The sequence below is a fragment of the Macaca thibetana genome, chromosome 19 (assembly GCF_024542745.1).
Source record: "Macaca thibetana thibetana isolate TM-01 chromosome 19, ASM2454274v1, whole genome shotgun sequence".
Classification (NCBI taxonomy): Eukaryota; Metazoa; Chordata; class Mammalia; order Primates; family Cercopithecidae; genus Macaca; species Macaca thibetana.
The window spans coordinates 14,354,203-14,379,118 of record NC_065596.1 but is presented as its reverse complement, the minus strand read 5'-3'; the positions used below and the strand labels follow the sequence as shown (position 1 = coordinate 14,379,118).

The window sequence follows — 24,916 nt, the reverse complement described above, 5'->3', positions numbered from 1 at the left end:
TCCTGACCTCAAGTGATTCACCTGCCTCTGCCTCCCAAATTGTGGGGATTACAGCTGTGAGCCACTGCGCCCGGCCACATCTGGCTAATTTTTTTTTTTTTTTTTTTTTTTTTCTTTTTTTTTTTTTTTTTTTTGAGACGGAGTCTTGCTCTGTCACCCAGGCTGGAGTGCAGTGGCCGGATCTCAGCTCACTGCAAGATCCGCCTCCCGGGTTCACGCCATTCTCCTGCCTCAGCCTCCCGAGTAGCTGGGACTACAGGCGCCCGCCACCTCGCCCAGCTAGTTTTTTTGTATTTTTTTAGTAGAGACGGGGTTTCACCGTGTTAGCCAGGATGGTCTCGATCTCCTGACCTCGTGATCCGCCCGTCTCGGCCTCCCAAAGTGCTGGGATTACAGGCTTGAGCCACCGCGCCCGGCCTTTTTTTTTTTCTTTAGATGGAGTTTCGTTCTTGTTGCCCAGGCTGTAGTGCAATGGCATGATCTTGGCTCACTGCAACCTCTGCCTCCTGGGTTCAAGTGGTTCTCCTGCCTCAGCCTCCCGAGTGGCTGGGATTACAGGTATGCACCACCACGCCCGGCTAATTTTGAATTTTTAGTAGAGACGGGGTTTCTCCATGTTGGCCAGGCTGGTCTTGAACTCCTGGCCTCCAGTGATCTGCCTGCCTCTGCCTCCCAAAGTGTTTGGATTACAGCCATGAGCCACCATGCCTGGCCACATCTGGCTAATTTTTATATGTTTTTGTAGAGAAAACGTTTTGCCATTTTGCCCAGTCTGGTCTTGAATTCCTGGGCTCAAGCAATCCTCTCACTTCAGCCTCTTAGGGTGCTGGGATTATAGGCATGAGCCACTATGCCTGGCCAAAGCCCACATTTTACATTCTCTCAATGGCCCGTGGGGCGGGCAGCTCATCCCCCAAGACCACAGCCTGGACCCCTGGACGTTAGTCTCTGAATCCTGCCCATCTCCATCTCTACCTCCACCCCCAGCTTCCTACCTTAGGTCCAGGGCGTCCTGGATAACCTGGGAGACCTGGTACACCAAGCTTGCCCTGCAGAGAGGTTATGGGACAAAGGTCAGAAATTGCAACCTGGAGGTCAGAGGAGGAAAGGTCAGGCTGGCTGGGGCATGGTGAATGGGCTAATGGGATGGGAGTCAGGGAAACAAAGTTCAAGTCCTCGCTCCTGCCTGCCCATATCCTTGGGCAGGTCAATCAGCCATTCCAAGTCTCAGTTTTCCTTGTCTGTAAAATGGGATGAAAATGCCTATTGCATGTGTTGGTTATGGAGATAAACATATAAGTTGGGTGCATTAAATTGCTCTATAATGCTGAGCTGAGGAATTAAAGATGACAAGGATGGTAGCAACCTCCTGAGGTCGAAGGTTTAATAAAAGGGCAAAGGGTAAAGGGCAGAGGGAAAAGGTTGGGGACCCCTTGACTGTGGGAGGCTGGAGGGTGGAGTCATTTACCTTCTCGCCAGCTGAGCCTGGGGGCCCCTCCTCGCCAGCCTGCCCCGCCTGCCCCTTCAGCCCCTCGGGACCATCCTCTCCCCGGGGACCTGGAGCTCCGGGTTTCCCCTGGAAGAAAAAGGAGTCTTTAATATCCATCTTTTGTCCTTCCTGCTCTGTCTAGCCCCAGCTCATCCCCTTCCCATCTTCCCCGAGCCCCCCAGACCCACACCACCCCTCATCTGGCGCTGGTCTTACCCGATCACCTTTGAGCCCCACATCGCCCTTGAAGCCCGGGAAGCCGTCCTCTCCCTGGGTGAGACAGACAGAGGCCAGAAGTGAGGGCCTCGGGGAAGGAACACAGCCAGGACCCCATGACTGGGGCTCCCTCTCCTCTGATGAATTCTTCTCTCCTCACCTTCTCGCCTTTCTCCCCCTGGAGGCCCCGGTTGCCTGAAGTGCCCTGAAAAATAAAAAAGCTCTCAAGCTTCTTCCCTGCTTAAGAAGGAACCCAAACTCAGTCCCCTGCTCTAAAGCAGCCAGGATAGTCCCAAGAGGATGCTAGGCAGAAGCTGGGAGGGGCAGCTTCAGAAGAAATGATCTTTCCCCAGAGACCCCTCCCTCCCCACTGGAGGCTTCCCAAGGTCATCTGTGCGGGGGTGTGCGGGGAAGGCCAAATTTCCAAGTAAGTGATTCCCATCTCCTGGAGACGCTTTGTCCACAGTTCCTTCTGGCAGAAGAAAGAGGATGAACATTCCAGGCCCGGACCTCATTATAAAGGCAAAGGAATGTTCCCCACTGTGCCAGCTACAAGGCGACTGTGCTTGGCTATGGAGACAGCGCTTAGTACAAGTCTGGATGCTGCTCATACCAAACTCTGAACACTGCGCTTGGCTGCAACATCTCTGAGCTCAGTGGCTACAATGACAATGCACTTGGATCCAATACAACCCATGTGGTTAGTCTCCAGCCACAGAGAAACAATGTAACTGAGCTTGGCTGCAAGTTGTTCTCTAGCTTTGGCTACAATGTAACTAGACTCAACTACTACAGGTAGGGATTGGTTACAATGTAACTAGACTCAACTAGGGATCAATTAATGTAACTAGAGGCTGGGCATGGTGGCTCACGCCTATAATCCCAACATTGTGGGAGGCAGAGGCTGGAGGATTGCTTGAGCCCGGGAGTTCCAGACCAGCCTGGGCAACATAGGAAAACCTCATCTATACAAAAAGTACAAAAAAAAAAAAAAAAAAAAAAAAAAAAGTAGCCAGATGTGGTGACATGCACCTGTAGTCCCAGCTACCTGGGAGGGTGAGGTGGGAGGACTGATTGAGCCTGGGAGCTCTGGGCTGCAGTGAGTGAACTGTGATGGTGGTACTGCACTCCAGTGCAGGCAACAGAGTGAGACCCTGTCTCAATAATAATAATAATAATCAAATGAAAAAACTGCCAAGCCTGGTGGCATACACCTATAGTCCTAGCTATTCTGGAGGCTAAAATGAGGGGATTACTTGAGCACAGGAGTTGAAGGCTTCAGTGAGCCATGATTATGCTACTATATTCCAGCCTGGACAACAGAGAAGACCCTGTCTCTAAAAAATAAAACGTTTAGGGCTGGGCGTGGTGGCTCACACCTGTAATCCCAGCACTTTGAGAGGCCAAGGTGGGCGGATCACCTGAGATCAGGAGTTCAAGACCAGACTGACCAACGGAGAAACTCTTTCTCTATAAAAAATACAAAAATTAGCCAGGCATGGCGGCACATGCCTGTAATACCGCTCCCCTAGAGGCTGAGACAGGAGAATCATTTGAACCCGGGAGGCAGAGGTTGTGGTGAGCCCAGATGGTGTCACTGCACTCCAGCCTGGGCAACAAGAGCAGAACCAGGTCTCAAAAACAAAAACAAAAAAAGATTAAAAATGTAACTATGCTTGGCTACAATGTAACTCTGAGAGTGATGCTTGCCAGACTCTGTGCCTGCTACAGTATAGCCAATTCCTTGATTATAGAGTGTCTAAGCTTGTCTAATGCACACATGTTCAGGTAAATTACATCTATATTTGGTTACAATGTCACTGGACTCAGCTTCCATATGGATGTGAACTCTAACGCCCCTGCACCTCTATTTAGCCAAGGTGCAGCTCTTGGCTTAAGTCAGCATTAGTGTGCGTATAGATTATGTGATTCTGAGTTTGAGTTAACACAACCCTTGGGCCAGGCGCAGTGGCTCACGCCTGTAATCCCAGCCACTTTGAGAAGCCAAGGAGGGTGGATCACCTGAGGTCAGGAGTTCGAGACCAACCTGGCCAACATGGTGAAACCCTGTCTCTACTAAAAATACAAAAATTACCCGGGCCTGGTGGTGCATGCCTGTAGTCCCAGCTACTCGGGAAGCTGACGCAGGAGAATCGCTTGAATCAGGGAGGAGGCAGAGGTTGCAGTGAACCGAGATCACTCCACTACACTCCAGCCTGGGTGACAAAGCGAGACTCTGTCTCAAAAAAAAGAAAAAAGAAAAAGAAAAAAAGAAAAAAGAAATAAATGTGTTCGGCCTCTAATGGGTTTAGCTGTTTTCAGGAACAAGGTGACAAGGTGACAACACACTGTAAGGCTGTCCTTGGCTGTGCAGCTCCAAACCACAGTCCCATGACATCTGGCCTGACCAGCTGATTCCCCTCTCCACACATTCAGAAGTTTCCAATGGAGCTGTGTCGCATCCCTGAACCCAAAGCTGGTAAATCACTCCTACCCACAAGGCCCCAGTATCACCTACCTTCACTCCCCGAGGTCCAGGATAGCCTGCAGGGCCTGCCGACCCTGGTGGACCCTGGGAGGAAGATAAGGTCAGTGCCATTCCAGACAGTCCTTTCCACATTCTAAGAGTCCTCATCTCTCTCCTCTGTGGCCCCTGACTCCAGGCCCTGCCTCCCGACCCTCGTCCCCAACCCAGCCTAACCTCCTGGTGACTCACCTGGGCCCCTTTCTCTCCCGTGGGGCCCTCATGTCCTGGGTGACCCTGGGGAAGAAACATTCTAAGTTGTCAGAGACCAAAACTCGCCATTCCAATTCCCAAGCTTCCCCCTTCTCCTTCCTACTTTTCCCAGCTCGTGGTTCTTACCGGGGGGCCATCGGCTCCTGGGAGGCCTGGAATTCCTGGGTTTCCAGGAGGACCCTGAAAGAAGATGAACAGCAGGGGAGAGACAGAGGTGCTCAGAGCTCTGGAGTACCACTAGGATCAGATCTACGCAGACATGCAGCCGCCTCAAGGTTAGGAAATAAGCAGACCTCACTGGCCAGGAAATCTATCCCAGCTCTGCCCAAACTTGCTGTGTGACCCCAGGCAAGCCTATTTCCCTCTCTGATCCTCAGAAATCCATTGCTTCTGGGAAGGTTGCAAGGAAGAATATAAAAACAGTACAAGATTGATAGCCCAAGAGGGTGACTATAGTCAATTACATGTCACCCAGGTTGGAGTGCAGTAGCACGATCTCGGCTCACTGCAACCTCTTCCCAGGTTCAAGTGATTCTTCTGCCTCAGTTTCTGGAGTAACTGGGACTTCAGCACCCGGCTAATTTTTGTAATTTTATTAGAGATGGGGTTTCACTATGTTGGCCAGGCCACCTTGGTGATCCGCCCACCTCGGCCTCCCAAAGTGTTGAGATTACAGGCGTGAGCCACTGTGCCCGGCTTCGGGTAATAATTTAATTTTACATTTAAAAATAACTAAAAGAGGCCAGGCGCAGTGGCTCACGCCTATAATTCCAGCACTTTAGGAGGCCAAGGAGGGTGGATCACCTGAGGTCAGGAGTTCGAGACCAGCCTGACCAACATGGTGAAACCCCGTTTCTACTAAAAATACAAGAATTAACTGGGTGTGGTGGTGGGCACCTGTAATCACAGCTACTTGGGAGGTTGAGGTAGGTGAATCACTTGAACATGGGAGGCGGAGGTTGCAGTGAGCTGAGATCATGCCATTGCACTCCAGCCTGGACAACAAGAGTGAAATTCCATCAAAAAAAAACGAAAAAACACTGCCAGGCGTGGTGGCTCACACCTGTAATCCCAGCACTTTGGGAGGTTGAGGCGGGTGGATCATGAGGTCAGGAGATTGAGACCATCCTGGCTAACACGGTGAAACCCCGTCTCTACTAAATATGCAAAAAATTAGCCGGGTGTAGTGACAGGCGCCTGTAGTCCCAGCTACTCGGGAGGCTGAGGCAGGAGAATGGCGTGAAACCCAGGGGGCGGAGCTTACAGTGAGCCGAGACTGAGCCACTGCACTCCGTCTCAAAAAAAAAGAAAGAAAGAAAAAGAAAAAAAACTAAAGTAGTATAACTATTGTTTGTAACACAAAGAGTAAATACTTGAGGGGACAGATACCCCATTCTCCATGACATGATTCTTTATGTGCATCCCTGTATCAAAACATCTCATGTACTCCATACATATATACCTACTATGTACCCACAAAGATAATTAATACAATTGAGTTAAAACAGTGCAAGAGACACGTTGAAATAGAGGATTCATAGGCACACTCCTCTCTTTAAAAATGCCCAGTTGGGCATCATGGCTTTCGCCTGTAATCCCAGCATTTTGGGGTACCAAGGCAGATGAATTGCTTGAGCCCAGGAGTTCAAGACCAGCCTGGGCAACACAGGGAGACCCCATCTCTACAAAAAAGAAAAAAAAAAGAGAGAGAGAAGAAAAATTAGCCAGGCATGGTGGCATGCGCCGATAGTCCCAGCTACTCGGGTGACTGAGGTGGGAGAATCACCTGCGCCCAGGGAAGTCAAGGCTGAAGTGAGGCATTATTGAGCCACTGCACTCCAGCCTGGGTGACAGAGTGAGACCCTGTCCCCGCCCCCCAAAAAAAGATATGTGCAGAAAGAAGTGTGTCTGCCAGGGAAGGCGGAAGCAGATGTGCCAGGGAACAAAGATGAGCCCGCAGGGCCCGTACATCTTGGTAATATCTTCTGTGACAGGCTTCTGTGGGCTCTCTGTATCCTGACAATATCCCTTATGTGCGCTAGCCTTGGTGGGTTTCTGTTTCTTGCAACCAATCCTTCCCCAACAAGGACACTTTGTAACTCTGGGCTGGCTTAGGGAATGCTGCAGTTTATCACTATCCAGAGCTAACAGAGGGGTCCTGGTGGGAAGATTTTCCTGGCAACAGAGTTGAAGGAAGGAGACTTGAGGAGGTTGCGGTAGGTGGAGCTGTCACTCACCTTTTCCCCAGGAGTGCCGATGAGTCCCTGGGGACCGGGGAGTCCCTGGGGACAGAAAAAGAAGATGAGCGAAGGCATAAGAAAGAAGCGGTGAGTGTGGAGGTTGGGAAGCCTGGGCGTGGTCTAAGGTCTCAACTGACCACTCCCATGCCCCATTATTGGGAAGGATAGTCCAAACCTGGGACCCATGGTTTCCCTGCTGTCCCGGAGGGCCTGGTTCTCCCGGAGGACCCTGAGGAGAAAGTGGGGTTTCAGTGAAGCTGAGAGGGGTCATGGTGCTGAGGCGGTAGTGAAATTGACTTGGGGGGGTCAGTCATGGAAGGGAATAGGGATGTGGACAATCGGGGTCAGAGGGCACAGGGCACGTACCACATTGCCTTTGGCACCAGGAGCACCATCAATTCCAGTCACACCCTAGGGGAAAAGAGGATGTGAGACCAAGACACAGCAACAAGCAGGGAGCCTGAGTCTGAGACACCGAGAGATGCAGGTGGAAAGGTGGGCGGGGCTGGGCACCGCGGCTCGTGTTTGTAATCCCAGCACTTTGGGAGGCTGAGGCGGGCGGATCACCTGAGGTTGGGAGTTTAAGACCAGCCTGGCCAACATGGTGAAACCCCATCTTTACTAAAAACACAAAAATTAGCCAGGCATGTAATCCCAGCTACTCAGGAGGCTGAGGCAGAAGAATAGCTTGAACTTGTGAGGTGGAGGTTGCAGTGAGCAGAGATCATGCCATTACACTCCAGCCTGGGCAACAAGAGCAAACCTCTGTCAAAACAAAGAAAGAAAAGAAAAGAAAAGAAAAGAAAAGAAAAGAAAAGAAAAGAAAAGAAAAGAAAAGAAAAGAAAAAGAAAGGTGAGTGGGCGTAGAAGCCACAACAGATATGGACATGCAGAGGGCAGAAAAGTGAGAAAAAAAAGATATATAGGGGCTGGGAACAGTGGCTCAGACCTGTAATCCCAGCACTTTGGGAGGATCGCTTGAGGCCAGGAGTTCGAGACCAGCCTGATCAACATGGTGAAACCCCATCTCTACTAAAAATACAAAAATTATCCAGGTGTGATTTTGGGTGCCTATAGTCCCAGCTACTCAGGAGGCTGAAGCATGAGAATCGCTTGAACCCAGGAGGCGGAGGTTGCAGTGAGCTGAGATCTCACCACTGCTCTCCAGGCTGGGCAACAGAGTGAGACCCTAATCTCAAAACAAACAAACAAACAAACAAACAAAAAGACAGACAGGGATGCAGAGAGCCAGTGACACTCACCGGGCGACCTGTGGGGCCAGGGGAGCCTCTGGGGCCAATCAATCCTCGTGGACCCTGCAAGGGAGCAGGCGAATTATCTCCACATCACCTCTGTGTGGCCTTGCGACTTCCCAGGAGCCTATAAGTCCTGAGGCCCTGGGAGTCCTGACTCCCTCCCCTGTACCAAGCAAGGGGCCCAGGGATCCCTGATACTCACCGGCTCCCCAGCCTGGCCAGTGGGCCCTGGAGGTCCCTCTGATCCCTGTGGGAAAGCATCATTACTTGGGAACAGGAAGACACAACCCTGGGAAAGCCACCTCCTCTCATCTGGGCAGCCCCTTCCAGGGGGTCTCGGAATTAGACCAAGATCCCTGGGAACCTGCAGACTAAGTCCATGGGATTCCATTCAGGCACCTGACTCCAATCCTAGACCTGCAAGTCTCATCTCCTCACCCCACAGTGTGTCCCCAGCTCTCAGGCTGGCCACTGAGACCTCCAGATCTTCCTCTCTGATTCTCATTCAGGCTTCCAAACTTACTCACCAAACCAGACCCTAACTCTCTTCCAAACTTACCCTCTCACCATCCTCTCCTGGGGGACCGGGTTGCCCCACATGGCCAAAATCACCCTGGAGAGGGAACAGAGGGGAGTTCAGAGTGGAAGGGTGTTGGCAGAGAGACCAGCCCCCTGGGAAGGCAGATGGGGTGTGAGGAGTGACATGGGCATCATGACTCTGATACTGAGGGAGGAGAGGGGGGAGTTGAATACTGGGAGGAGGGCTTAGATCTGGGGGAGGGACCTCACACACTCACCCTTTGGCCCTTCTCACCAGGCAGCCCTGGGAGGCCATCGAAGCCACGATCACCCTGTCCAGAGACACCAGTGAGCCTTGACCTCATAAGCCTGACAGCCCCCACCAAGTCTTACCTCAGCCCCATCACCTACCTTAGGTCCAGTGTCCCCTGGGAGGCCCCGAGCCCCATCTGCTCCAGGGCGGCCCTATGGAGAAAGTGAGCCCAAAAGTCAATGATGAACCCTCCCCCAAATTAGGAACCCAACTTCATCATCATCATCAACATCAAGATTTTTTTTTAGATGGGGTCTCACTCTGTCACTCAGGTTGGAGTGCAGTGGCACATTCTCAGCTCACTGCAACCTCAGCCTCATGAGTAGCTGGGACCACAGGCGCATGCCACCATGTCTGGCTAATTTTTTGTATTTTTGGTAGAGATGGTGGGGGTTTCACCCGGTTGCTCAGGCTGGTCTCGAACTCCTGAACTCAAGCAATCCACCCTTCTCAGCCTCCAAAACTGCTGGAATTATAGGCATGAGCCACCACACCCAGGCTAAGATATTATTTTTTAAAATGTATTTATGTGTTCTAGAGCTGAGGTCTTGCTCTCTTGCCCAGGCTGGAGTGCAGTGATATGATCATGACTCAACACAGCTTTGAACTCCTGGCTCAAGCAATCCTCCCACTTCAGCCTCCCAAGTAGCTAGGACTACAGGTGCACACCACCATACCTGGCTAATTTTTTATTTGTGCTTTGTGTAGACACCGGGTTTCGCCATGTTGCCCAGGCTGGTCTCAACCTCCTAGGCTCAAGCCATCCTTTCACCTCAGCCTCCTAAAGTGCTGGGATTACAGATATGAGCCGCTATGTCATGGCTGATTTTTTTTTTTTTTTTTTTGAGACAGAGTCTTGCTCTGTTGCCCAGGCTGGAGTGTGGTGGCATGATCTCGGCTCACTGCAACCTCTGCCTCTCGGGTTCATGCCATTCTCCTGCCTCAGCCTCCTGAGTAGCTGGGACTACAGGCATCTGCCACCACGCCCAGCTAATTTTTTGTATTTTTAGTAGAGACGGGGTTTCACCATGTTAGCCAGGATGGTCTCAATCTCCTGACCTCATGACGTGCCCGCCTTGGCCTCCCAAAGTGCTGGGATTATAGGCATGAGCCACCGTACCCAGCTATAGTAAGTATTTGTATGTCTAAACATACCCAAACATATAAATGGTATGGTAAAAATACAGTATTATAATCTCATGGGACCAACAACTTACTTATTTATTCTTATTCTTATTATTTGAGACACAGTCTCACTCTGTCACCCAAGCTGGAGTGCAATGGTTCACTGCAACCTCTGCTTCCTGGATTCAAGCCATTCTCATGCCTCAGCCTTCCGAGTAGCTGGGATTGCAGGCGCATGCTGCCATGCCCGGCTAATTTTTGTATTTTTAGTAGAGACGGGGTTTCCCCATGTTGACCAGGCTGATCTCAAACTCCTAACCTCAAACGATCCACCTGCCTTGGCCTCTCAAAGTGCTGGTATTACAGGCGTGAGCCACCCCGTGCAGCCAATCATCTTATAAGCACCATTATGTGGTGCATGACTCTATCTGAAATTGACTTATTTGTCATTTCCTTCCATGTGACAGGCCTCTTTTTTGCCATGCTGTTTCTTCCACTTCCCCATCTGTTGATCTGGTTCTATTTCAGATCTCAGGGCAAGCGTCACTCTTGCAGGCAGTCCTTCCTGACTCTACGGCCTGGCCGGATTCCTTTACCACACGTTCAGCGGAGCTGCTGTTCCCTGTCTTCGGCACTCTTGTCCCACTAATGACACCAGCAGACTCCAAGGTCACAAAGCCAAGGCTCATGTTGGGTGTCGAGGGATGGATAAGGGGTGGTCTGGGGACCTCGCTGTCACTCACCATCTTGCCCACTCGGCCAGGGGGTCCATGAGGTCCCTGCAGGCCTCGGGGACCCTAGAAGAAAGAGAAAAGGAGGAAGGAAAGGAAAATAAGAAGAAAGAGGGACTTATTCTATTGTACTAAAAAAAAATTAGAGATAGGGTCTTGCCGTATTGCCCAGGCTGGACACCTGGGCTCAAGTAATACTCCCTCCTCAGTCTCCCAAGGAGCTGAGGCTACAAGTGTGTGCCACTGTACCCAGCTTGGAAGGACATATTTATTTATTGTACAGACAGGGTCTCCCTATGTTGCCCAGACTGGTCTTGAACTCCCGGCCTCAAGCAATCCTCCCACCTCGGCCTCCCAAAGTGCTGGGATTCCAGACGTGAGCCGCCATTCTCTAGGCAAGTCATGAATTGCAAGGGTATCCCCAGCCCCTGTGGCATTTTCCCCATCCGGCACTGTGTCCTGTGGTCCTGGGGGAAGGCTTTTCCCATCCGATCCTGCCCTATCTCCACCAGTCTCACCTGTGGCCCTTGTACTCCCGCCTCTCCTTTCAGACCTGGATATCCGGGGAGACCCTTATGGGAGGACAGATGGAGAACTGTGGTTAGAAGATGATTCTTCTCCACTAATGGCGTGCACCGCCCCCTCCATGCAGTTGTCCCGTTACTCACCACAGGGCCTGGGCGCCCAGTGAGCCCCACTGGACCAGGGGGGCCTTTCATAGAGAGCTGGAAAGACAGAAGGGTCAGAGCCTGGGGCCTCCCACAAGACCCCCAACATTCCCCGCAGAGGCATCTACGGGAGAAAAATATCCCCCTTCTCCTGCCCAGCCCCTCCTTACGCCCAGGCTGTATCACTCTCTGGGGTTCCTCCCACTACGTCCACACCTCCCACTCACCTGAGTCTGCTGCAGAACTGCCTGAGCCTGGGCCTGCTGGAATGAGACTGGGGGCCCTTTAAAGGAGCCGCCTGCAAACTGGAACTGGGAGGAATTTAGTGGTGAGGGAAGCCCCCAGGAGAGCCCCCTCCTGGACCAGGACTCCACTCCCCAAGTCTGGGCCACTCCATCTCCTTACCGGCATCATGATCACAGTGCCTGGTGGGCCTCGGATCCCATCAATGCCGGGGATTCCTGGGAGGCCAGCAGGGCCCTGAGAGAGGGATGGGGGAAGAGAGGCGGAGACAGGTAGAGAGGGAGAGAGAGAGCGAGGACAGGGGAGGCACAGAAGGATGAGTCAGAAAGAGAGAGAGAGGGAGAGATGGAGACAGACAGAGACAGAATCAAAGAGGGAGCATGGCAAGGAAAGAGAGAGAGAGAAATAGAGAGACGGGGAAAGGAAAAGACAGAGATGGAGACAGAGACAAAGAGAAGGGGAGAGAGAGGTGGAGAAGGATGGAGGCAGATGGAGAGACATACAGAGACAGAAACAAAGAGAGACAGACAGACAGAAAAGCCAGGTAAAGAGACAGAGATGGAGAAAGAGAGAGAGAGGCACAGATAGAGAGATGGGGGGAGGGAGAGAGACAGAGACCAACAGAGGGAGACAGAGACAGTCACAACAGGAGAAAGACAGAGACGAAAGACACTCAGAAACAGAGACAGGCAAAAGAAGAAGAGCAAAGAGTACGCCCCAGAAACACAAGGGGAACCAGAGAAATAGTTCACAGATGGGAGACAGAGAACAGAAGAGGTCAGTGCCAGCCCTGAGATGGTGTTCCCGAGTGCCACGCCCTCATATCTATGTTCAGACCATCATGCTCCCAGCCCCAAACCTCACTCCTCTGGGAAGTATACACTCCAGTGGGAGTCTCTTACCTGTGGACCAGGGTCGCCAGGGAATCCCGGGGGGCCAGGAGGGCCTGAGGGGCCAACCACCCCCTGTTGGGGACAGAGAAACAGGAGTCACAGGAAGTGCAAAGTTTGAGCTAGGCTGACTTTCAACCTACCACTCACCGACTCTAACCTCAGGCTGACCTCCCTACCCCACTACAGAGTCACTCCAACTCCTCCAATGCAATGCTGACCCACACTCACCCCCAACGCTACTCTCTGACCCCTATTCTTTTTTTAGAGATGATCTCACTCTGTCACCCATGCTGGAGTGCAGTGGCATGATCATAGCTCACTGCAGCCTCCAACTCCTGGGCTCAAGCAATCCTCCCACCTCGGCCTCCCAAGTAGTTGGGACTACAAGTGGGTACCACTATTTTTTTTTTTTAATATGAGGCTATTTTTTTTGGGGGGGGGGGATGGAGTCTCGCTCTGTCACCCAGGCTGGAGTGCAGTGGCACTATCTCGGCTCACTGCAAGCTCTGCCTCCCAGGTTCACGCCATTCTCCTGCCTCAGCCTCCCGGGTAGCTGGTACTACAGGCACCCGTCACCATGCCCGGCTAATTTTTTGTATTTTTAGTAGAGACAGGGTTTCACTGTGTTAGCCAGGATGGTCTTGATCTCCTGACCTCACGGTCTGCCCACCTCAGTCTCCCAAAGTGCTAGGATTACAGGCATGAGGCACTGCGCCTGGCCAATATGTGGCTATTTTTAAAGAGATGGGGTCTTGCTATGTTGCCCAGTCTCTATGTTGTTCATTCTCCCTATTTTGACTCATCCTTTCAGCCTCAAATGTCCACTACCCTCCACTTGGCCAGGCAACATTACACCCCAACTCCTCACTCCAGGGGCTTAAACACCCCTCAGCTGGAGGGGAAAGACTGGAAGAAGGAAACTCAGCCATGACTTACTCGGGGTCCGGGGGCTCCTGGAGGTCCCTCAAACTGCTGCCCCTAAAGGGAGAAATGAGTGTCGATGACCCCTGTCATCATGAAGCCCCTCAACCCCCTCGCAATCCAGACCCCTCACCTTTTCAATCACTGCAGGCTCTCCTTTTGCTCCTTTCTCTCCAGCACCCTGGGGTGGGGTCAGGGGAGATGGAGAGACAAGAGATGTGAACTTGGACATAAACCCCTCAGCTATCTGATCACGCACGCGTGCATGCACACACACACAGGGTCTACCCTCAGAGCCGATTCTCCTCTACTGTAACCAACATGCACTGAGAAGCTCAGCCCCCCCGCATCCACTAGGCAGTGCCATGTCAAGGTGAAGAGCGTGAACTCCAGAGCGTGCTGCCCAATACTGATCCTGCATCTGCCTCTTACTAACTGAGTGATGTTGGGAAATTTAGTCAACCCCTATGGCCACTTACAGGTAATTGGTCCACCTGTAAAGTCAGTGGATGAATGACGACTGTGTGTATCGCATGCAAAGATGAATGAATTGAAATAATGCTTGGCACACAACAAGCACTCCAGGTAACAAGGTACCAAGGGCAAGTTAGTTACAACTATGTGCCTATGTGCCTCCGCTGTGGAACACCTAGGCTTTTCCTTCCTCCCTTTCTCTCTTTCCTTCTTTCCCTCTTTCCCTCTTTCCTTCTTCCTCCTCTTCCTCTTCTTCTTCTTCTTCTTCTTCTTCCTCCTCCTCCTCCTCCTCCTCCTCCTCCTCCTCCTTTTCTTCTTCTTCTTCTTCTTCTTCTTCCTTTCTTCTTCTTTTTTGCACCCTCTACCTCCTGGGTTCAAGCGATTCTCCTGCCTCAGCCTCCCGAGTAGCTGGGACTACAGGTGTCCACCAACATGCCTGGCTAATTTTTATATTTTTAGTAGAGACGGGGTTTCACCATGTTGGTTAGGCTGGTCTCGAACTTCTGACCTCAGGTGATCCACCTGCCTCATCCTCCCAAAGTGCTGGGATTACAAGCATGAACCACCATGCTTGGCTCCTTCCTTCCTTCTCTCTCTCTTTCCTTCCTTCCTTCCTTTCTTCCTTCTTTCTTTCTTTTTTTTCAGAGTTACTCTATTGCCCAAGCAGGCTTTTCCTTTTTTCTGTCTTTCCCTTCCTTCCTTCCTTCTTTCCTTCCTTCCTTCCTTCCTTTTTTCCTTCCTTCCTTCTCTTGCTTGCTTTCTTTGCTTTGCTTTTTTTTTTTTTTTTTTTTTTTTGAGACAGGATCACTCTATTCCCCAGGCTAGAATGCAGTGGTACAATCATGGCTCACTGCAACCTTGATCTCCTCAGACTCAGGTGATCCTCCCTCCTCAGCCTCCTGAGTAGCTGGGACCACAGGTGCACACATCATCATGCCCGGCTAATTTTATTTTTTGTAGAGACGGGATCTTGCTATGTTGCCCAGGCTGAACTCAAACCAGGAGCCACTGCACCTGGCCTCTTTTCTTTTCTTTTTTTTTTTTTTTTTTTTTTTGACGGAGTCTCGCTCTGTCTCCCAGGCTGGAGTGCAGTGGCCGGATCTCAGCTCACTGCAAGCTCCGCCTCCCGGGTTTACGCCATTCTCCTGCCTCAGCCTCCCGAGTAGCTGGGACTACAGGCGCCCGCCACCTCGCCCGGCTAGTTTTTTTTGTATTTTTTAGTAGAGACGGGGTTTCACCATGTTAGCCAGGATGGTCTCGATCTCCTGACCTCGTGATCCGCCCGTCTCGGCCTCCCAAAGTGCTGGGATTACAGGCTTGAGCCACCGCGCCCGGCCTCTTTTCTTTATTATTTTCTTTAAATTATTATTTTCTTTAAATAATAATAATTATTATTATATCCTTCTTTAAATAAAAGAGGATATATTTATATCCCTCTTTATAATAATAAATAATAATAATTATTATTATTATGTTGAGACAGAGTCTCCCTCTCACACCCAGACTGGAGTGCAGTGGCGCGGTCTCGGCTCACTGCAAGCTCTGCCTCCCAGGTTCAGGCCATTCTCCTTCCTCAGCCTCCTGAGTAGCTGGGACTACAGGCGCCCACCACCATGCCCAGCTAATTTTTGTATTTTTAAGTACAGACGGGCTTTCACCAATGTTAGCCAGGATGGTCTCAATCTCCTGACCTCTTGATCCTCCCGCCTCGGCCTCCCAAAGTGCTGGGATTACAGACGTGAGCCACCGTGCCCAGCCCAAGCCTCTTTTCTTTTCTTTTCTCTAGAGACAAGGTCTTGCTCTGCCACCCAGGCTGGAGTGCAGTGGTGTGATCATGGCTCCCTGCAGCCTCCACCTCCTGGGCTCAAGCTATCCCCCCGCTTCAGCTGGGACCAGAGGCACGCACCACCACTGGGTTCGGTTAATTTTTTCTTTATTTTGTAAAGATGGGGTCTCGCTATGTTACCCAGGCTGGTCCCAAACTCTTGGGCTCAAGTGATCTTCCCGCCTCAACCTACCAAATTGCTGAGATTATAGGTGTGAGTCACCGTACCCTGCCTCAGTTACCTCTTGATCTCTACCCTCTTCTCTTCTCCCTGCCCTTAACATAAAAACAGCCTAAAATCTGTACTGACTTAAGATGGTGCTTCGGAACAAGAGTCCACCATCTTCTTGGTTTGCTGTCTCTTGGAATAAACCTGCTTTTCCTTCCACCAGTTCTCGTCTCTCTTGTTTTCCTTTCAAATATCAAGCCACTGAGCTTGGGTTCAGTTACATCAAATGTGTATCCATTTTTTCTCTAAGACCAAAATGGAGCATGTTCCAAATCGGTCCACTTCTCTCCATCCCTCCCTCCCATCTCCCTCCAGGTCACATCCCCACTGCAGATTCCCTGCTGCCCCTCTGGCTCCCCCTACTGTCCATGTGTCATTCAGCCGCCAGTGAGCTCTTTTTTTTCTTTTTCTTTTCTTTTTTTTCTTTTTTTTTTTTTTAAGAGATGGGGCCTCACTGTTGGCTAGGCTGGCCTCAAACTCCTGGCCTCAAGCGATCTTCCCGCCTCCGCCTCCCAAAGCATTGGGATTACAGGTGTGAGCCACTGCCCCCGGCCCAGAGGGAGCTTTCAAAACTCCGAGTCAGATCATGTTCCTTCACAAGTGCTCAAGTGGCATCTCCTGGTACTTGGAGTAAAAGCCAAGCACCTCTGTCTAGTCACAGAGTCAACTATTAGCACAGTGCCTGACACAAGCAGGTGCCGAAGCCAAAAGAGAGACTGGCTTTTCGTGGCTCCTGGTAGGAATCCCTTCTAAGCCCTCAAGATGTGAGAAAAGTAAGTAAATAAAATAACACAGGGACAGAAGACCATATACCACATGTTCTCACTTATAAATGGGAGCTAAATGAGAAAACATGGACAAATAGAGGGGAACAGCAGACACTGGGACCTATCGGAAGGTGGAGGGTGGGAGGAGGGAGAGGATCAGGAAAAATAACTAATGGATACTAGGCTTAATACCTGAGTAATGAAATAAATAATCTGTACAACGAACCCCCCATGATACATGTCTACCTACGTAACAAGCCTGCACTTGTACCCCTGAACTTAAAACAAAAGTTTAAAAAAAAATGAAAAAATAAAATAAAAAAAAATTTTTTTTTCAAGATGGAGTCTCACTTTGTTTCCCTGGCTGGAGTGAAGTGGCACGATCTTGGCTCATTGCAGCCTCTGCCTCCTAGGTTCAAGCAATTCTCCTGCCTCAGCCTTCCCAGTGGCTGGGATTACAGGCGCACACCACCACTCCTGGCTATTTTTTGGATTTCTAGTAGACATGCGGTTTCACCATGTTGGTCAGGCTAGTCTCAATCTCCTGACCTCAAATGATCTGCCTGCCTTGGTCTCCCAAAGTGCTGGAATTACAGGCGGGAGCCACTGCGCCCCACCTAAATAAATAAATTTTTAAATAGGAATCCCACTCTCTTGCACCTAACCCCAGACACCTAGACTCACAGGAAAGATCTGGAACTGAGTCCGAGATGGGTATTCTGCTGCCCGGAAGTCAGGGCCCATGGTGGAATCAGCTCCTTCTTCATCCTCCCTGGTTGCCTTGGTCTCCGGGGTCCCCAGCTCGGTTCCACTGTCAGGGTCCAAGCTCCCCTGAGAACATTAGGACAGACCAAAGTTTTCCCTGACCTCCTTATTGTCTACCACCCCCCAAACCCCTGGGGTCTTCCCTCTTCCAGCCCCATCCAACCTCTAGGATTGTGGCATTGGGTCCAGTAGTCACAGTGGAGATGACGGCCAAAGGCGTAGGGGTCGGAGGCAGATTTGGAGCTGGAGTCTCTGTCTTGGGGATGTCAGTGGAGGTCTGGAGCAGGGATGGAGGGAGCTTTGGGTCTCAGGTCAGGGCAATCAAGACAAAAGGGAGGCACCCTCCCACTGTCCCCAGGAGCTCCCAGTTTGGGGCCAGGACAGAGGAGGCTCCCCAAAGAGCACCGGAGGCCAGTGGAGACAAAAGTGTGCTGGCTGGACCAGGGCTTCCAGCAGAGGGAGCCATCGTGGATGGAGGAGGCGCTGAGCCAGGCTGGCCCTGGAACCCAGAGGTCAAGGTCAAGGTCCAACATTCAGGGCCAGGCTCCCGGAAGCCTAGCCCACATGTCCTCTCCCAAGGCAGAGTTCAGCAGCCAGTCAGCCAGGCCACAGTCAGAGAGGGAGTGGCGGCTCCTTCTAGCCTGCACAGCTGCAGAGGAACTGGGTCAAGGCAGGGGTTGGGGGGTGTGGGAAGAGGGTGGTGAGGCCCCAGGTGAGGGGACAAGGCTGAGGAAGGGGCTGAAGAGGGGCCCACTACTCCTGGTGTCTGTATTCTTGGCCAAGAAGATCTGGAACTGAGATGTAGTGCAACCAGTGACTCCTCCGCCAGTCAAAGACCCCAAGCAATGACCCCCACCAAGGACCCCCCAACCCAGTGACCCACCAAGAATGACCTACATCAACAGACCCCAATGATTCTAGAACCAGTGACTCACAAACAACCCCTCCCACTGGCATCACTGGCCTCAACCTGTTACTGCTCCATTCAGTGATTTTCCCAACCAGTGACCTCAACGAGTGACACTCTCTTGACTATTAGCACTAACTAGTGACTCTCCAACTAATAACCCCCATCAGTGACCCTTAATCAATTATTCCTCTAACCAGTGATGCTCCAACAATGAATACCCATAAATGAGCCCAACAAAAGTGTCCTAACCAATGACCCCCAAACAGTAATTCCACCTATCAATGACTTCCTAATAATCCCCTTAGGGACTCCCAAATCAGTTACCCCATCTGCGACCCCCTGAAATCACTCTTCCAACTTGTGGCCCCAATGAGTGATGCCACTATGACTTCCAGTCAGTGACCATCCACCAACAACCCCCCAGTCATTGACCCTAAACTGGGGACATCGGTGACACCAATAATGGTTTCTATCAATGACCTTCCACAGTGATCCCAGCTAGGTGCACCCCAAACACTGACCTCAATTAATATCTCCCTCGATGATTCCCCCCTATCCAGCAATCCCTATCAGGGAAGCCAAATAATGCCCCCAATTAATGACTCTCCCAATGAATAACTGTCCCCAATGACCCCAAGAAGGGAACCCCAAACAATGACACACTAACTAATGAACACATCATTCAACCTAGCCAATGATCCCCCTTAAACAGTAGCCCTCATCAAGAACCCGCTTAAAATCAGGAGCTTATCTGGGTCTGCCCCCTCCCTCTAGTGCCCCAGGACTGGAGATTGAGGGGGTCAGAGATGGGAGAGCTTGTAAGATGGGACCCACTCCCACCCTGTCATCAGTCACCCTGACAGTCATCAGTCAGCTGAGAGAAGTCAGAGCTCATGGATCAGAGCCCAGAGAAAAAGATCATAGATGAGGGACCAGAGATTAGTAGGGATGGGAGACTAGAAGTCAAGCACCAAGACCAGAAGTCAGATAGTCAAGGCCGGAAGTCAGGTGGTCTCAGGGCTCTTACCTGGTTCTCTGGGGAGTCAGGAGGTAGACTTGAGGTCAAAATTTCCTTGTTCTTCTTTTTTCTGCCCTTCCCCTTTCGACCTCGCCCTTTCTTCCTCCCTTTTCCCTTCCCCTTCCGCCGAGGACGAGGGGTCTCTGGTTCACCCTGGGGAGCCTGGGAGGAGGGTCCCAGTCAGGTCCAGAGCATCCCACCAGCAGAGACCCCATCCTTCAGGTCACCTGGGGTGAGGCTGGCTCATGGTCCATTGTGTCCTCACTCAGCCCTGTGACCTGGAGTTGATGTTATTCATGTAACCTGGGGTCAAGGGTGGCTCAGGAATATGAGTTGAGGTCAAAGTCATTCACGCCTGGGATGTGTTTGAGGTCATGGGTCACTTAACCCTCTGTCTGGGGGATGAGAATTCACTCTTTCCAGGGATCTGGAGCCAGGAAGGACCCAGCCTGTGTCCTGAGATTAGGAATCATGGAGCCCCTCACTCACCCCTGTGGCTGCCGGTACCAGGTTGTCACAGTCAGGGAGGTACCGCTCACAAGCCTGGAAGGCAGCCTGAGGATCTGGGCTTATCAGCAGCTCCTGAATGTCTCCCTAGGGGGTGGGGGGTGTAGGAGTCAAGGAAGGCAGCCATACAGCCACAGGCTTACTCTGACCCCTCATCCCCCAGAAGTCCTACCCACCTCCTGGTACCAGGGTGTGATGCTCTCCCATCCAGAGCACACTACGTATAAGGAGGAGGTGACCCCATGACAGCCCTAGTGATTCCTCTACCCCCTGTAACTAAGACAAGGAAAGATCCTATCGGGGGCACACCCGATCCCAACCACAAGCCACATCCCATCCCACACATCTGCCCCACTAGGGGTGCATCAGTTCCTTCATGGGTTCAAGCGATTCTCAGCCTCCTGAGTAGCTGAGATTACAGGCGTGTGCCACCACACCCAGCTAATTTTTGAACTTTTAGTAGAGACAAGGTTTTGCCATGCTGGCCAGGCTGGTCTCGAACTCCTGGCCTCAAGTGATCCACCCGCCTTGGCCTCCCAAAGTGCTGGGATTACAGGTATGAGCCACCGTGCCCTGCCAACACCATAAATTGTGACGATGCCTACTTGGCTTGTTGTGGGAAGATCCAGTACTAGGGATAAGGAGGAACATGAGGTAGATCAGGTCCTGGCCTCCCAGAGGTGACACACATCACGGTCACACACAGTTAACAAAGGTCTCCACACCCAGAACACACATCACACTGCCACACAACACAGCTGCTTGCTGGCTCCCAAAGTTATAACTGCCCCTATACAATCACACACTATCACAGCAACCACTACCATCTCAGGTCACAGTCTCAGATGCACAATACCACTAGATCTTTCCACAACAAGCCCAGTAGGCGCTGTCACAATTTATGGTCTTGTGGCTCTGCAGTCTCACAGTCATGCACTGCAACGGCACACACAAGCATGCACTGGCACAACCGGATCTTCCTACAACAAGTCAAGTAGGCCTCGTCACGATTTATGGTGTTGGCCAGGCGCAGTGGCTCATACCTGTAATCCCAGCACTTTGGGAGGCCAAGGTGGATGGATCACTTGAGGCCAGGAGTTCAGGACCAGCCTGGCCAACATGGCAAAACCTTGTCTCTACTAAAAATTCAAAGATTAGCTGAGTGTGGTGGTGCACACCTGTAATCTCAGCTACTCGGAAGGCTGAGAATCGCTTGAACCCGTGAGGTGGAGGTTGCAGTGAGCTGAGATCAAGCCACTGCACTCCAGCCTGGGTGACAGAGCAAGGCTCCATCTCAAAAAAAAATTATGGTCTTGTGGCTCTGCAATTTCACAATCGCACGCTGCAACGGTGCGTGAAAGCATACACTTGCTTCCCTCAGCTTCCTGGGGATAGATTGAAGCTTGGTATCTTTCTTCTTTAATATCCTCTCCAGATTCAGGCTGCAGACAAAACAGCCAACCCTCTGCCTCAGTTTCCCCCATCACTGAACTCCTACCTCGAAAGTCTTCTCCCCAAGGTCCTGGGTCCCCAGCACAGTGAGTCCAGCTATGCTGATGAAGCGGGGGCCATGGCCCAAGACAGGGGGCTGAGCTTTACAGTCAGCTACCAGGGTCACCGTCTCACCATCTATGCTGACCGCCACACGGTGCCACCTGCAAGGGGACGGCCTCCGTGTGGGTGCTTCTCACCCCACCCCTCATCCACGGCCCCCTGCCCACTCTCCCCATGCTCACCTGCCATCTGTGAGGTTGACCTGCTGGGGGAGGGGGCGGAAGGGATCACCTAGGAGACCCAGCGCTGGCCCCAGTGCCAGGCCCAACTGCCGGGCACCCCTTTCATCATAAAGGGACAGCAGGACAGACTGATTGGCTGGCTGGCCCCGCAAGGTGATCAGCAAGGAGAAGTTCTCAGGAAAGTGGCCATCTGGGTGGGCAGAGGGAACAGGGCAGCTCAGATGGCCCAGCAGTGCCTCTCTCCAGGGAGGTACCCAGGCCTCCTACTCCAGCTCACCTGGAAAGAGTTCCCGCGTGGGGATGCCGAGTGTGCTGGCCTGGCCCACTCTGAATGCCCGGTCACCCTCTGGAGTCCTCTGGGGACAGAAGCCAGGCCCCTCGGGGACCCCAGCCTGTCCTCCCCGCACACCCAGGGCCTTCAGGACATCCACAGGATCTGCAGCAGAGAGAAGCCGTTGGGGGGCAGAGGTGGGGAACAGCTAGAACAAGCCCAGGACTCCAGGATAGAGGCTCAGGGTTTTTTTTGGGGGGGGGGCTCAGCCTCTCCCTCCCTCACACCATGTGTTTGTGGCTCAGGAAGAAGGAGCAGGCCTGGGCCCCCAGCACCCCCCGCCTCCTCATCACCCCACAGATGTTCCGACCTCAGCAGCCTGTTGACTCTGTTTTTATTTCCCCTTGGTTTTTGGTGAGAAAAAAAGTTGACCTAGTTCTGGGATGAATCAAAGCTTCCTGGCCTGAGCCCCAGAGTGGAACTGTCCCCCTCTCCCCACTCCCCCGCACAGGCTCCCTAGGGCTACATCCCAGGCCTGGAGCCCCCTTGCCAGAGGTAACCCATGTGGAGAGGAGGGGCTTCTAGTGTGTTTTCTTCCCCCACCTCCTCCCTCTCTCTAACCTCCTCCTTTGACCACTGTCACCCACAACCTCTTCCTTTTGACTACAGCCATTTTGGAGCTCCTCCCTCTGACCACTCTGCCTCTGACCATGCCCACTAACTTCTTTTTCCAGTTACCCCCTCTGGCCCTCTGATTTTCTTCTGCCTGACCCCAGTCTATTCCCTCTGATCTCCTTTTTCTGCCTGACCCCAACCTCCGCCTTCTGAATTTCCCCTCTGACCTCCTCCCTCTGACTTTCCCCTCTGACCTCCTCCCTCTGACTTTCCCCTCTGACCTCCTCCCTCTGACTTTCCCCTCTGACCTCCTCCCTCTGACTTTCCCCTCTGACCTTCTCCCTCTGACTTTCCCCTCTGACCTCCTCCCTCTGACTTTCCCCTCTGACCTCCTCCCTCTGACTTTCCCCTCTGACCTCCTCCCTCTGACTTTCCCCTCTGACCTTCTCCCTCTGACTTTCCCCTCTGACCTCCTCCCTCTGACTTTCCCCTCTGACCTCCTCCCTCTGACTTTCCCCTTTGACCTCTTCCCTCTGACTTTCCCCTGTAACCTCCTCCCTCTGACCATCCCCTCCGACCTCCTCCCTCTGACCCTCCTCTCTGACCTCCACCCTCGGACTTTCCCCTCTGACCTCCTCCCTCTGAATGTCCCTTCTGATCTCCTCTCCTCTGACATTCCCCTCTGACCTCCTTCCTGTGACTGTCCCCTTTGACCTCTTCCCTCTGACTTTCCCCTCTAATCTCCTCCCTTTGACCCTCTCCTCCAACCTCCTCCCTCTGAGCCTCCCCTCTGATCTCTCCTCTGACTTTCCCCTCTGACCTCCTCCCTCTGACTTTCCCTTCTGATCTCCTCCCTCTGACTTTCCCCTCTGACCTCCACCCTCTGACTTTCCTCTCCAACCTCCTGTCGTTTGATTTTCCCCTCTGACCTCCTCCCTCTGACATTCCCTTCTGATCTCCTCCCTCTGACTTTCCCCTCTGACCTCCACCCTCTGACAACCCCCGACCTTCTCCCACTGCCTATCCTGATCTCCTCCACCTGACCCATGACCTCCTCGTTTCATCTCTCTGACCTTCTTCTTCTGATCAGCTGTCTCCAATAACCTCCAGACCTCCCCTGTCTGACCCTGTCCCTCTTTCATCCCAGCTAAGGAAAGGACTTGTCTGGCCCAACAGTTCCTAATCTAGGCCACGCTACCAGCCCCACCCCGAAAAGCAGCCCAGCCAGTGCTAAGTGGAACCACATGGCTTGGGCAGGGGCGGGTGGGGGCTTCCCTTGGGCCCCGAGCCCCCTGTCTGGTTTCCCCCTCCCCCCACCCTCAGCAAATTGTCCCACTGACCCCCTGCCCCAGCCTCTTGGCAGGAGCTAGATTCTCCCGAATCTGCCATGACCTCACCCCTGGGGGCGGCTCTGCTGATCTCACCACAGGGAGCTGGGGCGGGGGAGGGGGGAGGAAGACGTTGGGGAGGCAGGGGCTTGGATGAAGGACCCCGATTCCCACTCTTCCTAGGTCAGAGCCCTCATTTTCCAGACTCCTCAGACGCCTGTGTCAGCCTCTGTTTCCTCTTGCCTCCAATCTCCTTCTCTCTGCATCCCTGCCCGCCCTCTCTCTGTCCCACTTTCTGTGCTGGGTCTTTCCAGGCCTCTATCTGTGTCCAAGTCTCTCTCTTTCTCTTTCTCTCTCTCTCTCTCTCTCTCTCTCTCATTCTCTCTCATTCTCTCTCTCTCTCTTTTTTCAATCTCTCTCTCTCCACTCGCCTTCCCCAACCCATCACCCCAGCCCCCATCTCTAATTGCCTGTTTTGTGGCTGGGCTGTTATTAAGAGAAATCTGGGTTGCAGTCCCCTGGGGCTGAGATCTGGGCTCCCAGGCTCTGCTGACCACAAGAGTCACTTCCCCACGGAACAATCATCCCAGCTGCCCCATCTCAGGCTGGGGCCCCGGGGAGGATTGAGATCAACGACCTCACCCAGCCTGGAGGCTCTCCCCTGACCCGCACACTAACCTCTCTGCAGAGGAAAGAGGGTCTCCCCTCAACTACCACTCATTTACAGTAAGAAAGTCCTTCCCAGCATCCAACTCAAAGATATCCTGCTTGAAACTTGTGTCCCTTCTGGAATGACCTTTCAGAAACTGACTGCCCTTTCTTTTCATAGCTGGCATTATGACAAAAAGTCACATAAGCGGCATTGAGTCCTGCCTACGGGGACAGAGGGTGGGGGGTCTGTCAGGGACCCAACTTGCCTCCTGCCACTCTCCCCTGTACTGGTCAGGGCCCCCAGGGGGATCTTGGCTGGGGTCTGGGATGTGAAGGGACAGAGGCAGGGGCTGAGTCAGGGCATGGCTGGGAATCCCCCAGGTGTGCGGTGTGTGTGCAAATATGTGTATGTGCATGAGATTGTACAAGCGTGGGTGAGTCTGAATGAGCCAGGCAGAGAATAGCTGGG

At 52.4% G+C, this 24,916-nt stretch overlaps 2 protein-coding genes across 3 annotated transcripts in view; one reads left to right on the top strand and one right to left on the bottom strand.

Annotated features, from left to right (window-relative positions):
* Window positions 1–24,916, bottom strand: part of COL5A3 (collagen type V alpha 3 chain) — a 52,203-nt gene that overhangs the window by 25,505 nt on the left and 1,782 nt on the right. For both annotated transcript variants that reach the window (XM_050769991.1, XM_050769992.1), the window contains exons 2-31: window positions 21,860–22,018; window positions 21,583–21,772; window positions 21,345–21,501; window positions 19,829–19,933; window positions 19,349–19,501; window positions 17,575–17,688; window positions 17,331–17,477; window positions 13,485–13,532; window positions 13,367–13,408; window positions 12,440–12,502; window positions 11,700–11,774; window positions 11,522–11,605; window positions 11,295–11,351; window positions 11,145–11,198; window positions 10,639–10,692; window positions 8,869–8,922; window positions 8,736–8,789; window positions 8,498–8,551; window positions 8,141–8,185; window positions 7,945–7,998; window positions 7,049–7,093; window positions 6,858–6,911; window positions 6,680–6,724; window positions 4,569–4,622; window positions 4,422–4,466; window positions 4,224–4,277; window positions 1,866–1,910; window positions 1,706–1,759; window positions 1,469–1,576; window positions 996–1,049 (exon numbers count right to left, since the gene is read on the bottom strand). In XM_050769991.1, coding sequence (XP_050625948.1) covers window positions 996–1,049; window positions 1,469–1,576; window positions 1,706–1,759; window positions 1,866–1,910; window positions 4,224–4,277; window positions 4,422–4,466; window positions 4,569–4,622; window positions 6,680–6,724; window positions 6,858–6,911; window positions 7,049–7,093; window positions 7,945–7,998; window positions 8,141–8,185; window positions 8,498–8,551; window positions 8,736–8,789; window positions 8,869–8,922; window positions 10,639–10,692; window positions 11,145–11,198; window positions 11,295–11,351; window positions 11,522–11,605; window positions 11,700–11,774; window positions 12,440–12,502; window positions 13,367–13,408; window positions 13,485–13,532; window positions 17,331–17,477; window positions 17,575–17,688; window positions 19,349–19,501; window positions 19,829–19,933; window positions 21,345–21,501; window positions 21,583–21,772; window positions 21,860–22,018 — 2,321 coding nt within the window. The remainder of the gene's footprint in view (window positions 1–995; window positions 1,050–1,468; window positions 1,577–1,705; window positions 1,760–1,865; window positions 1,911–4,223; window positions 4,278–4,421; window positions 4,467–4,568; window positions 4,623–6,679; window positions 6,725–6,857; window positions 6,912–7,048; window positions 7,094–7,944; window positions 7,999–8,140; window positions 8,186–8,497; window positions 8,552–8,735; window positions 8,790–8,868; window positions 8,923–10,638; window positions 10,693–11,144; window positions 11,199–11,294; window positions 11,352–11,521; window positions 11,606–11,699; window positions 11,775–12,439; window positions 12,503–13,366; window positions 13,409–13,484; window positions 13,533–17,330; window positions 17,478–17,574; window positions 17,689–19,348; window positions 19,502–19,828; window positions 19,934–21,344; window positions 21,502–21,582; window positions 21,773–21,859; window positions 22,019–24,916) is intronic.
* The window catches only part of SHFL (shiftless antiviral inhibitor of ribosomal frameshifting), an 86,365-nt gene continuing 82,879 nt past the window's right edge, over window positions 21,431–24,916 (top strand). The window contains exon 1 of the mRNA XM_050770704.1: window positions 21,431–21,434. The gene's annotated coding sequence lies outside the window, so the exon portion shown is untranslated. The remainder of the gene's footprint in view (window positions 21,435–24,916) is intronic.